Genomic DNA, 14,382 nt, shown 5'->3' on the forward strand with positions numbered 1-14,382 from the left:
TTCCCTCCCTCTCTCTCCCCCGTTTTGTCTCTCCCCGCCCTGCCCACCCACCCCCAGTAATTCAGGGAATCAAACGCTGAGTTTAGCTGGGTGCAGTGATACATGCCTGTAATCCCAGCAGCTCAGGAGGCTGAGGCAGGAGGATTGTGAGTTCAAAGCCAGCCTCAGCAAAAGTGAGGCACTAACCAACTCAGTGAGATCCTGTCTCTAATTAAAATACAAAAGAGGGCTGGGAATGTGGCTCAGTGGTCATGTGACCCTGAGTTCAATCCCCTCCCACAAAAGCAAAAGCAAAAAAAAAACCTGAGCCGAGAGCAGGCGAGGCGAGTGCTCTATCTCTGAGCTACATATATTTTGAGATGAGGTCTTGCTAAGTTGCCCAGGCTGGCCTCTCACTTGTGATTCTCCTTCCTCAGCCTCCCAAGTACCTGTCATATTACTTTTTAAGATCTTCCCTTAAATGTTCCTTGTAAACATTTCCCAGCTTGATTATTGCTTTATTTATTTCTTATTCCTCTTTTTGATACTTCCGATTTCAACAGTTAAGTATAATCGCCTTAGAACCTGCCAGACATTCCGATCCTGAAGGTCCCCACGTGCTGTTCTGCCAGCTGCTCTTTCTCATAGCCCTTGCTCAGGAGCCTTAATTCCAGGTAGGCCAGCATGTCAGCCCATTTTTTCTTACTATAATTAAGCACCTGAGGCAGAATCCTGAGGTGCAAAGGGACCATGTGGCATCATGAGGAGCAGACGTGTATGTCTCTGTCCTCTCCCTCTGCTACAAAGCCACCGGGATCTGATCGTAGTGATGCCACCCTGATGACCTCATCAAGTCTTGCTCACCTCTGCAGCTGGATTGGGTTTCCACCCTTAACAGCTCACAATTAGGATTAAATTTCAACCATGAAGCCTTGGAGGGCACTCAAACCAGAGCTGCCCTGTTATCACCAGTTATTTGCAGGGACTTCCTTAGGCTTGGAGTGAAAGAGGTGTCTTCTGGAAAAATCTGTGTTTCCCTCTGCCATGCTCTAGGGTGCGACCACCAGGTCCACTGCACCCCGAGTTCCCAGCCCCAGGTCCTGTGTGCCCCCTTGGCACGTATCTGGGCTCTGCAGCTCTGTGACAATGACCTCTCCAGAGTTATTTTCTCTTCTTGCTCCCTTTTCTTTCTCCGGTGGACCGGACTTCTCTCCTGTCCCCTGGGGTTGTAGTTACTGATTCCCTCAGTGGGATCCAGGTAAATGCCCAGCATCGGCCACCCGATCCACAGTACTCGTCGCTTCTCATGGTGTCAGTATTCCTTCACGGTGCACCTGGCCACCCACTGGAAGCCACCGTGAGGAGCCTAGAAGACTCAAGCACCGTTGACCCTCACGGGTGGGCGCTGTTTTGTTCCTGGTCATCTTGGCCACTCTACAGACCCACTGCCCTGGACTCTCAGTGTGTGGCACGGTCAATGCCCTCGGGACAAAAATGGCTCAGTGAACTCTCCCAGGGGTCAGAACTTTCCTGGCAATCTCCAGAGAGGCGGCATTCATGCGGAGAGATCTGAGTGACAGAAAGCAGGGGGCCAAGGGAAGACTGGGTGGCCACAGTTCCAGGCAGAGGAAGAGTCTGAGTACAGGCCCCGAGGTGGGGCCGAGCTGGTATCTGAGGACAAGAAAGACCAGCACAACAGGAATGTAGCGATAGGGAAGTGGCAGGAGCTGAGGCCAGGCTGGGGGCAGAGCCTGGCCACCCGGGAGGTCAGCTGCACCCAAGTGCAAGGAGAAGTTGTCTTTAGGGGTGTTTTGTTGTTGTTGGGGCAGAATGGGGTAGAGAAACCAGAGGTGCTCTACCACTGAGCTACACCCTTATCCCCCTTCTTTTTAAAATTTTTGAGACAAGGTCTCACTGAGGTGCAGGGGCCTTGAATTTGCCCTTGAACTTACAGTCCTCCTACCTTAGTCTCCCGAGTCCCTGAGATTACCATTGTGCACTTCCGAGCTCCCAGGGTTTGAGCCAGGAGTGGGAAGATCTGATTTATAGTTTCAAAGATCTCAATTAATTAGCACACCTTAGGTGTGGGCCGTGTGTAGTGTGTAGTGACACCATCCAAGAGCACCGTACAGAAACGAAGAAAAAGGAGAAACTTTACATTAAAAAAAAAAAAAACCTTCAAATACAACCTTAGCTGGTTGGTAATGGAGCTGAGCCTCAGCAGGGTGAGGTCGTAAGAACGTTCTGTGATCCTCCTCCCCAAACCCACCACCCCACCAATCCTGATTAAGGACCACCTTTAAAACCCTGCCCAGTGCCCTTTGCAACAGTCACAGACACCAAAAACATATCTGGGATGGGCACAATGGCACATGCCTGCAGTCCCAATGACTTGGGAGACTGAGGCAGGAGGATCACAAGTTAGAGACCGGCCTCAGCAACTTAGCAAGGCCCTGTCTCAAAAAGTAAAAAGGACTGGTGGTGTAGTTCAGTGGTTAAGTGCTTGCCTAGCACGTGCAGGGCCCTGGTCCAATCCCCAGAGCAAAAACAAAAAAAAAAGGATGGGAATCAAAGTAGACCTGGGAACTCCGTATTATCTTTGCAATTTTTCTGTGAATCTATAACTGATCTGGAAAATGAAGTCTAGTTTGAAAAAAAAAAATTTCCCCAGCTGCTGTGTGGAGACTGGGTTATAGGGATGGGGCCTGAGGGGAGCAGGAGGTAAAGATTATGACCAAGACCGCGGCTTGGATTGGATGGGGCAAAGGAGATGGGGAAATAGGATCCAATGCAGGGAGTCCAGCTGCCAGGCTGCCAGGTCTTGCAAGGAGATGAATTGTGGGACATGGAGAAAGGGAGGAGTCGGTCAGACCCTGGGTCTTTCAACTTGATCAACTGGCACACCATGCCTTTACCTCAGATGCACCTGAGTGGGAGAAAAACAGGTTTGGGAGAAAATCTCAAAAGCTCCATTTCCGCTAGGGCGATCCAAAGTGCTGGTGAAGGGCTGGGGATGTGGCTCAAGCGGTAGCGCGGTCGCCTGGCATGCGTGCGGCCCGGGTTCGATCCTCAGCACCACATACAAACAAAGATGTTGTGTCCGCCGAGAACTAAAAAATAAATATTAAAAAATTCTCTCTCTCTCTGTCTCCCTTAAAAAAAAAAGAATCTGTACTTTGTTCTAAAAAAAAAACCAAAAAACCAAAGTGCTGGTGAAAGGTCAGGCAGGAGCTGTCTAGGAGGCAAGGACATGGATTAATCCATAGGGTAGGGACAGAGCACTTACTCTGAGCTAGGAGTACACCTGCTATATGAGGGACACAGCTCCTGCCTTTAAGAAGCTCCTAGCTTTTTTTTTTTTTTTTTTTTTGTACTGGGGATTCAACCTAGGGGCATTTTTCCTCTGCGCTATATCCCAGTCCTTTTTATTTTTTATTTTGACACAGGGTCTTGCTAAGTTTCTGAGGCTGGCCTTCCTTGAACTTGTGTTTCTCATGCCTCAGCTTCCTGAGTGGTTGGAATTACAGGCGTGCCACACCGTGTCCAGCAACTTCCGGCATGTTTGAAAAAAAATCAACATGCTAGAGAAGCCCAGTCAGTCCAAATTATGAGGGTGGAGCCGAGGAGATGGTGAGAAATCCAGGAGACTGCCTGGAGGCAGCAACACAATAGATATGCAAATCTGGATACCCTGAAGTCAGCGATCTTCCTGTTCTGAATAGGCACATTAGTGGCTGCTGCTGTTACCAGCTTCCAGCCGGGCTCCCATTTGGAAAATGCCTTCCCTTCCTCCAGGCTACTGTCCAGAAAGGGCCAGAGGTCAGGGAACTCAAGCTGGCAGCTGACCAGGTCTCATCCACCCAGGGCCTCCTGCAGGGCTTAGTAGCTGTGAGTCAGTTATTCCAGGTCTGTCTCTAATCACCTTGGGGCGTTCCCAGCTCTGCTCTGGGGCTAGGGAAGGTGAAGGGCCTCTAAGGCACATCTATGGGGCCTCTGGGGATACCCCAGGGCCCTTGCTAACTGGCAACTTTTTGCAGAAATTCACAGGGTTCCTGCAGTTATAAATAACAGCAGGACTTCCTGGATGTTTATTCCAGGAGGGCTGAACAGAGATGCAATTGCTGCCTGACTCTTGCTCCTGCCTGATTTCCTCATAGACAGAGTCAGGTGAACCCAACCCCGCAATCCTAGGGGCCCATGTGGCCGCCTCAGCCCATCCACGGCTGGCTGAGCTAGGAACAAGCATATCACACCCCATCAAAACTCCCAAGTCCTCCAATCTGACTCAAAGTCATACCCCTTCTGGAGGCCCACACGGTCACTGCCCACTGGCCTTCCTGTCCCCTCCTCCTTCCCCCTTACATCCTTCCGTCTCACTGTCCATTGCCTGCCCCACAGATGTCCTAGCTTCTTCCTGCCTGTGGTCTTTGAACTTGCTGTTCCTTGCAGGATGAACCCCCACCCCCACCCCACACCATCTTTTTCTTTTTATACTTTTTTTTTAAGTGAAAAGCATAACATGAAACTACCCATTTTATTTTTTTACCTTTGTTATTGTTTTTATGTGGTGCTGAGGACTGAACCCAGTGCCTCACACATGCTAGGCAAGCGCTCTACCACTGAGCCATCAGCCCCAGACCCCCCCCAATTTTAATTTTAAAGTGTACAAATTAACCGGAATTAAGTGTGTTCACAGTGTTATGCAACCACAGGTCCTTCCAGTTTCAAAACTTTCTCACTGTCCCATAAAATCTTTCTGTCTGCATTAGGTAGTCCCTCCCCACCCCACCCTCCCTGAGGTCCTGAGGACCTCTAATCTGCTTCCTGTCTCTGTACATTTGCCTATTCTGGATATATCTATAAAAAGTATCATATCAGGGCTGGGGTTGTGGCTTAGCGGTAGAGCAATCGCCTAATGTGTGAGGCCCTGGGTTCCATCCTCAGTATCACATAAAAATAAATAAAATAAAGGTAAAGGTATTGGGTTCAACTACAATTAAAAAATAAATTTTTTAAAAAGTATTATATCAGGCTGGGTGTGGTGGGACACACCTGTAATCTCAGCTACTGGGAAGGCTGAGGCAGGGAGATCCCAAGGTCAAGGCCAGCCTGGGCAACTCAAATAATCAATCATACAATATGTGACCTTCCCTGTCCAGTGTCCCTCATTGGTATAATTCTTCCAAGGCTCACCCACATTGTAGCAGATGTCAGTGCTATGTTCCTTTTCATGGCTGAATTATATGGCTTGTGTATAAACACAATTTGGTTGTCTCTACCTTTTGACTCTTAGGAATCACATTGTTGTGAATATTTGTGTATAAGTTACTGTTTAGATATATGTTTTTATTTATTTATTTATTTTTTTAAGATACCTAAGACTAGAATTGTTAGGTCATGTGTTAACTCCATGTTCTACTTTTTCCTTTTTGCACTGGGAATGTAACCCAGGGTCTTATGCCTGCACTCTACCACTAAGCCACACACCCCCAGCCCTCATGTTCCACTTTTTTAAATTTAAAAAAAATTTTTTAAAAATTTTTATGTGGTACTGAGGATTGAACCAGCATGTGCTAGGCGAGCACTCTACCACTGAGCCACAACCCCAGCCCTCATGTTCCACTTTTTGAGGAACTACCAAGCTATTGCTGGTGACATTCTTTCCCAGGTAGCCAAGGCTAGCCCCTCCTCACCAGTCAGGTCTCAGCTCTCAGCAGAACACACCCGCTCCAATAACGCCTCTCTCCCAATTCATTCTGGTCCCACGGGGGCTTAGATTGCCGGTGATCCCGTACCTCTTATTTGTGCTAGTGCAGCCCAGCACAGTGCCTGGTACACCATAGGTGCACAGTAAATGCTTGCTGAATGACTATCTCAGGTTGTCAGAGGTAGGGCCTTGCAACTGTGTGACACATTCTTGAGTCCTTAGGTGGCCATTAGACAGTTCAGCTGTTTACAAGGCCAACTTCCTCCTGCCTCGAGGGAAGAACAAACTGGGGAAGGCAAACCATCCTGGTGATCTCTCCTGGTCCTTCCATTAGTGACTCGGGGCTGAAGTCTCTCCGGCAATCCCCAGGTCCTCAGCAGGGAACAGCTAACCCTTGGTGGCATCCCACGAAAACAACCAAAACCAAAACCAAACGAGGTGGGAAAGGGTGTGGTGGGAACCGGATCCACACATCAACCTGCCATCAGCCTGGAGTCCTGGCCCAGGACTGGCTTGGGGTTCAGGCATTTGGGGTGCCCAGCACCAGTTCCCACCTTGTCACTTGGTTAGATGACCTTTTATAGCTTATTTAATCTTGTTTTTCATTTTGGAAAGTGAATTTAATAGCAGAGACTCGGGGGGCTTCAGGTGGAGTCACTGAAGCCCCTGACAGTGAGGGGGGGTGGGTTTTCATGGCTGTCGCCTCCAAGGGTCCATCTCAGTGCTGCTGCCCGTGGCCGGCTGTGTAGAACAGAGATGCCAACGTGCACTTTGAAAGAGTTAAAGGAGGCAGCGTAATGGTACCTGATGCCTTGGAATTGTACAATTTAATGTGGTTAAAATGGTCAATTTTATGGGTACTTCACCATAATTTAAGAAGTAAACATTAAACAATGTGTCCAAGTCCCTTTCCAAGGCCCTTGGATAGAAAGTTAAGAATTTTCCTGTCTGGTTATTTGAAATGACAATAGCTCTCCTACCTGGGGTTGGAAACAAATTACCTCAGCAGTAATGACGGTGGCTGTGCTGGATTCCAGGGTCCCATCCTTGCAGAATTTTCTAGAAGGCCCCTTTCAGGTTCTGGAGGAAGGCTGGTTTAAAGTGGCAGTGCTTAGGGGGGCAGGGGTGGGGATGCCGGTCATTGTCACTGTGGGCTCTGAGCTACTTGCTGCCGGCTGCCCTTGCACCCGCTCAGCTGCTCTGCAATACCTCTGCCAGGTCAGTCGCAGGGCTGAGCTCACCCCCAGAAGTCTCCCCTCTCTACAGTGCAGCAGAGGAGGGCTTCTTCAGGCTCTTCTGACGGTGCCATCTCCATCCCTCGGGGAAACTTGAATATGCAGAAATAGAACAATGAAACAAACAAGTGCCCAACACTCAAGACTGACCATTGTTAATGTTTTCCTCTATTTTTATTCTTTTTAAATATACACTTTTTACTTTTTTGCAGTACTGGGAACCCACTTTACCACCGAGCTACACCCCCAGCCCTTTTTAAAATCTTGAGACAAGGACAGACACCCTGGCACACGCCTGTAATCTCACTGACTCAGGAGGCTGAGGTAGGTGGATCGAAGTTCAAGGCCAACCGCAGCAACTTAGCAAGACTCTGCCTCAAAATTAAAAAATACAAAGAACTGAGGTATAGCTCAGTGGAAAAGCACCCCTGAGTTCTATCTCCAGTACCATTAAAAAAAAAAAAAAAGACGTGCAAGTTCCTTTCAGTTTTTATAAATGCAAACATCTGCCGATTAATTCCTCCAGAGCAGAGCTTATCAAAATGCCTGAGATAGCAATGGGCCATGAAATCAATTTTTTCTTAAATGACTCAGACAAAATAATATGTAATAAGTTCTTTAATATTCTTTTATGAAGGTTTTCTGTGTGTGTGTACTTGGTAGGAGAGGTAAATATTTTTCTTACTAAGGATTGTGGTAAAACAGGTTTCAAAAACATTCCTCTCCCAAGAATTTTACCCTGAGCTATCTACCCAGCAAATTAAAAATGCATATGTAAGTGAAAATTTGTCCATGAAAGTTCATAACAGCACTTCTTACAATAGCCACAGCTACCCAAATGTCCACAAATGGAGAATGGATAATCAAAATGTGGCATATCTATGTGTCTGTCTTGGTATATTTTCTGTTTCCATAACAAAATACCAGATGCTGGGTAATTTATAATGGGTATGGTTTCATGGGTTCTGGAAGTCAGGAAGTTCAGCATGGTGCTGGTATCAGCTCCACATCTGGCGAGGACCCTCTTACTGCATCAGACATGGCTGAGGGTATCATATGGTGAGACACGGAGCCCCATTAATCTACAAGTGCCCACTTAGACAGGCAGAGCCCTCTTGACCCAATTTCCCCTTAGAACACCTACCTCTCTACACTGCCACATAACAAGCAAATCTTGACGTGAGTTTCAGAGGAGACAGACACATCATATCCAAACCATAGCACCATACAATGGAATGTTATTCAGCCATAAAAAAATGTGAGCACTTGGTTAAAAAATCATTCAGAATTTCAAACTGTAACTAAAGAGCATTGAACCAAGCGTGCCCTTCTGAGCCCGGAGCCCTCTAGCAGCGGCACGGGTTGCACAAACCAGCCTGCCCTTGTCTGCCCTCCACCCCCAACTCCTCTCACCAGGACTAAGCCTGCTCTGGGTCTCACCTCCATTCTGTCTCGTCCCTGCTTGTTTTCCTGGTCGAACAGGCTGCTCTGAAGATGCAGACTACAACAGGTTTCCCTGGTTGCCTAGCATGGTGCCTGGGATGGAGGAAGGGCAGCAGTATTTACTAAATTAATTGAAACAGAAAAGTCAGCTTTCAAAAAGACATCCCTCTCCACCTCGTCTCACTGGGATGCTATGATCTAAAAAAATAAAATGAACAAAAGATACCAACTGTTGGTGAAGACACAGAGAAATTGGACCCTTGGTGCATCGCTGGTGGGGACATAAAACAGTGCAGCCACAGTGGAAAGTTGGGAAGTCCCTCCAAAGGCTAAACTTAGATACCAAGTGACTCACCAATTCCACTCCTGATGTATACCCAAGAGAAGTGTAAACACATCTTCACCAAAATATGACTGTTCACATCAACCCGGTTCATAATAGACAAAAGGCAGAGCAGCCCAGATGTCCATCAGTGGATGAATGGACAGACAAAATGTAGTCCACTCATACAATGGACTATTATTCATCCATAAAAAGGAACAAAGTCCTGACACATGTGACAATATGGATGAACACTGAGACCACTATGCTGTCACGTAAGGCCACATATTGTATGATGCCATTTATATGAAATATACAGAATGGGCAAGTCTGGAAAGCCGATCGGTGGTTGGCAGGTGATGTAGGGAGAGGAGCATGTCGGGTTCACAGGATGGGGCTTTCTTTCAGAGTAATGAAAATGTCCTGAGCTGGAGAGTGGTGAGGGCCACACAACACTGTGGACACCTTAGGTGTCATGGATGATAAGTCCATATTATGCGCCTTTTACCTCAGTTGAAAAGCAGCACCACCTCACTAAATGTGATGTGGTGCCTGGATTGAGTCCCAGAACAGAAAAAAGACATTAGCAGAAAAGCAAGTGAAATACAAAAACAGCCTGGAGTCTCACTGATGGTGACGTGCCCGCATTGCTACCTCCATGACCTGAGATGCCTGTACAGGGGAGCTGGGAGGGCCACACAGGAACTCTGCAATGTCACCGCGATTTTTTTGTCAACCCAAAATCATTCCAAAATAAATAATTTATTCTTTTTTAAAAGCCATGGGGCTGGGGCTGGGGATGGGGCTGGGGCTGGGGCTCAGCGGCAGAGCACTTGCCTAGCATGCATGAGGCAATGGGTTCGATCCTCAGCACCACGTATAAATAAATTAAAAAAAATAATAAAGGTACATCAACAACCAAAAAAAGAAAAAAGAAAGAAAGAAAGACATATCTGTTTTCTGAAGAGGGGCTCTGGGAAGTTCTTGGTCTCTGGAAAGCTCTTTTGTTGCCCAGGGCCCATTTCTGGGTCTGGATTTACAGATTGGAGAGCTGGAGCTGAATGCCTTGCCTGGGGATGGGAGAACATACTGGAGTCCTCAGCCTGGGAGGGGAGGGATGAGAAGACAGGTGGGCAGATGGGACAGGGAGAGGGACAGGCGGGGGGGGGGGGGGTGGCAGGGTCAGGGGCCCCACAGCAGGTGCAAACTCCTCTGTGGGGAAGCTCTAAGGATTTTGGAGAACAGGCACAGCCAGTGTTGAGGTTGCACGCTGGAGGCGCACAGACTGAAGACTGCCTAGGGTATGTTCACTGGTCCTTGCTTTTATCAAGACAGTTTAAGAAAATCTATAAAAACAGCTGATCTGGGGCTGGGGTTATGCTCAGCGGTAGAGAGCTCGCCTCACAGGTGCAAGGCCCTGGGTTTGATCTTCAGCACCACATAAAAATAATAAATAAATAAATAATAAAGTTATTTTTTTTAAAAAAGCAGCTGATCTCCCAATAAGATTGGAATTTCCAACTTCTCGGGAAATATCTGAAGGTCTGCTGACTCTCAGAACACCTAAGCCCTACCCCCAAAACTAAATTCAGGGCTGAGTATTCCCCTGTGTAGTGGGTTGAGAGGTGGCCCCCAAAAGATACCCATGTCAAATCCTTGGGACCCGTGAATGTCACCTATTTGGAAAAGAGTCCTTTGCATATGTGATAATTAAGGATCTCAAGATAGGAGCATCCTAGATTTCCAGGTGGTCCCCCAATCCCACTACAGTGTTCTTTCAGAAAAGCAGAGAGACACGGACACAGACACAGAGGCAACGGCCAGTTGAAGAGGGAAACTGCAGGACAGGGTGAAAGGCAGGCCAGGGGCATGGCCCTGCTGACCCCCTGCTGTTAGACTTCTGCCCTCCAGAAAGAACATCTTCATTCTAAGCCATCCAGTTAGTGGTAATTTCTTACAGCAACAACAGGACACTAATACCCTGTTCCCAAGGGCCCTGGTCCCACATAGGAGTGCAGAGCAGGAGGTTCATCCTTACAGTGTACCCCTCATTACAGATGAGGACACAGAGGTCCAGAGGGGTGGAGAAACATGGGAGGTCACTTCGAGCAGTCTTGATTCTCCCTGGGATTTGGAGAAGATCATTTTTGTCCCTCGCACAGGCCCATGGAGACAGACTGATGGGCATGAATGACTGCACCGGAGATCCTGAGGACAGAGGTGCAGAGATGGGGGCTCTAGGACACTGGGACAGGCCCTGGACCACCCAATGACCTTCTGCAACTGAGCAGGATCTGGTAAGAAACTTGACCAGAGTCAGGTGTGGTAGTGCACACCTGTAATCTCAGCCACTCAGGAGATAGAGACAGGAGGATTCAAGTTTGAGGCCAGACTGGGCAACTTAACTGAGCAATTTTTTTTTTTTTTTTTTTTGGTACTAGGCATTGAACTCAGGGACACTCAGCCACGGAGCCACATCCCCAGCCCTATTTTTTTCTTTAATTTTATTTAGAGACAGGGTCTCACTTAGTTGCTTAGTGCCTCGATTTTGCTGAAGCTGGCTTTGAACTCTCAGTCCTCCTGCCTCAACCTCCTGAGCCACTGGAATTACAGGCATGTGCCACCTCACTTTGCTGGGCAAGTTTTTCAGGACCTGTCTCAAAAAAATAAAAAGGACTAGGATATAGCTCAATGGTAGGGCATGCCTGGGTTCAATTTACAGTACCAAAAAAACAAAACAAAAACAAAACAAAAAAAAAACAACAACCAATAAAAACCCCAAACCAAACCCTAACCAGGAAATGGGGCAGACGGCCCAAGGAGAATCAAAGGTCAGGCGTCAGAGGTAGTACACTTTATTGACTGGGTTCTCCCAATGTCTCACAACCTTGGACAAAGCCGGCCCCTGGGCTTTGCAACAGTCCCATCCACCAAACAAAAGAGAAAGCATCTTGCAAACAACCAAGGGCCTCCAAACAGCCGAGTGTCAGGGTGGGCCTCCAGATGGCTGCCAGCCAGGGAAGAAGGAGGCAGGGCCAAGGGGGCTAAAGCGCTGGGTGTGGGCTGGGTGCACCCCAGAGGCCCTGCCAGGCCTGGCCAGCCCCTCACTCCCCCATTGAGGTTTGCAGTGGTTCACAGTGAGACTGGCTTTGATTGGCAGGGGGCCGATGGGCAGCTAGATGCCTCCCACTTTCCCGCCCACCCTAAGCCTGACTCACCGAGCTGGGAGGAGGGAGCGACAGTTCCACTCCACCCCTGTGCTCCCCTCTGGGACAGGAAAGCCCCTTTTCTGGAGGGGCAAGGGTGAGCCTAGTTCTTTTCTGGCATCTCCCAGACTATTAGGAAGGGCTCTTCACTCCTGGCTCAGAAGATTCTAGAACACCTTAGTGAATATTCCCATCATTACTCCCAATTAGAAAAATGTTTTTGAAATCTAGGAGTTGACTGTAGTGCATCAAATCAAGCAGTAAAAAAACCTGGTAAGGTCATGGTTTAAAAAGGCAGCTGCACCTTTGCTAGGAGCGTGGGGGAGCAGCAGGGGAGACCAGGCGGGGAGAGCAGAGGGGTGTTCATGGCAGCACAGGCTGGAAGTGCCCTGGGGAGCAGGGTGGAACCAGGGCAAGAGCAGGAAGCGGTGAAAGGTGGGACGTGGCAGGTTGCCCCCCAGTGCCACGGACCTCGACTTGGAGGGCAGCTGGGAGCTGCTGTGGCCCCACAGGCATGTCTGCAAGGCAGGTGCCAGAGCCTCTGCCCCACTGGGAGAGGCAGGGGCCGAGGTCAGGCCTTGTGAGTGCCATTGCCCAGTGGCTCCTTGTGACCGGCTGTGTAGTCCGAGGCGGGCTCGAGCCCCAGCATCTGTCGCTGCACCAGCTTGGCGTAGAGGCCGCCCTGGGCCAGTAGCTGCTGGTGCGTGCCCTGCTGCACCACGCGGCCCTTGTCCAGCACCACGATGAGGTGTGCCTTCTCCACGGTGCTCAGGCGGTGCGCGATGATGAGCACCGTGTGCTTCTGCAGGTTGCCGTGGATGGCCTGCTGGATCTGGGGAGAGAATGGGAGCTGGCTCATGGGGCTGCTCCACCTGACTGCCTGGGCCACCCACCACCAGGCTCCAGGCCACCCCTTACTCTCTGGCACTGAAACTCAGCTTCTCTTTGAAAAACAAGAGCTGGAGCAGAACCTGATAGCTGGATTTTGTTTAGGAGAGACAGAGCTCAAGGTCCGACACAGGGAGGGAGCTTGGTGAGTGGCCATCAGCCCTGACGCTCAGGCCAATGAGGCCAGGCAGAGCCTTCTGTTCCACACTGTGCCTTGTCACCAAACGCACTCCATGGGCAAAGCCTGTGGCTTCCCCCTCCTATTTGTCTCTCACTACTCCTTCTCACCTGCAGGACTCCAGCTTTTCTCTCTGGCCCCTAAATGTTCCCCATGCAGCCTTAAAATGCTGGAGTCAGAGCCAGGTATGGTGGTGGCTTGGGAGGCTGAGGCAGAGGATCACAAGTTCAATGCCAGCCCCAGCAACTTAGCAAGGCCCTGAGCAATTTAGCAAGAACTTGTCTCAGAATAAACAGGACCAGGGATGTGGCTCCTGGATGCAATCTCCAGTACAAAAACCAAAAACAAAAACCCCAAACAAAAAAACTTTGAGTCAGATAAACGCCTGCTGTAAACCCTCCAAAAGCTTTTTGTCCCCTTCTAGGATACATCCAATCCCACTAGGGGATTTCTCTAGTAGCGAGACCTTCCCTGTGACACTGTGATGGTGGGTACATGACATTCTACACTTGTCAAAAGTACATCATCAAGAGTGAGCCCTGTCACAGGTTTAGGTGATAAAGCACCCATGCAGCTTCACCAGCTGGAACAATGGGTCACTGCTGCAGGAGGTCAGGAATGGGGGCAGGAGGGGAAAGAGGAGGGTGTGTGGGAACTCTCTGCTTTCTGCTCCATTTTCTTTAAACTTAACAACTGAAATATGTCAAGTTGGTTAATTTTCATGAAAAGTTCAAACTCCTCGCAAGGCTGGGGGAACCCACCTCCCTGTGACTGTGCCCCTGCCTCTCTCTGTTAGACCCTGGCTGCAGCCACAATTTTTGCTCTGCTTTGAACGTGCCAGGTTTGTCCCCCGTTCCAGGCCCTTGCACCTGCTGGCCTAGCCTGCAGGGGTGCCCTCCCAGAACTCCCCATAGATGACTCCTTTTCTTTCTTCTTTTTGTTACTGGGGGTTCAACTCAGGGGTTCTTTACCACTGAGCTACATCTCCAGCCCTTTCATGTTTTATTTTGAACAGGGTCTTGCTGAGTTGCTGAGGCTGACCTTGAACTTGCAATCCTTTTGTCTCAGCCTTCCCAATCACTAGGATCACAGGCATATGCCATCACACCTGGTTTAGCTGGCTAAACCCTGGCGAGAACCACAGAGCTCTCAGCATATAAGCTCCTCCAAACCTCTGTGCCAAACTCTAGTATGGCTTCTAGCAGCATGAAGCGGTATCCCAAGATGACCCAGGCCCCCTTATCAAAGCATCTGCTGGAGAAAGCTCAATGTGGCCAGGGGGACTTACTGTTCAAGTCAACACCTGCCACAGGCCCCAGACTGCCTTTTCCTGGAGCATTTACTAGACAGGGCTTAGAACATGACCCCTTCTCTATTCTTTTGAGAGGTGCCTGTGTCTCCTGCAACTCAGGACTCAAAAGGCA

The 14,382-nt window shown here is 49.1% G+C and overlaps 1 protein-coding gene across 2 annotated transcripts in view; it reads right to left on the reverse strand.

Moving 5' to 3' along the window:
* Positions 1 to 11,531: 11,531 nt before the first annotated feature.
* The window catches only part of ABCB9 (ATP binding cassette subfamily B member 9), a 28,168-nt gene continuing 25,317 nt past the window's right edge, over positions 11,532 to 14,382 (reverse strand). For both annotated transcript variants that reach the window (XM_081287378.1, XM_081287377.1), the window contains exon 12: positions 11,532 to 12,724. In XM_081287378.1, coding sequence (XP_081143504.1) covers positions 12,464 to 12,724 — 261 coding nt within the window. In that variant the 3' untranslated portion in view covers positions 11,532 to 12,463. The remainder of the gene's footprint in view (positions 12,725 to 14,382) is intronic.

Source organism: Spermophilus citellus (assembly GCF_964194105.1).
Source record: "Spermophilus citellus genome assembly, chromosome: 3".
NCBI lineage: Eukaryota > Metazoa > Chordata > Mammalia > Rodentia > Sciuridae > Spermophilus > Spermophilus citellus.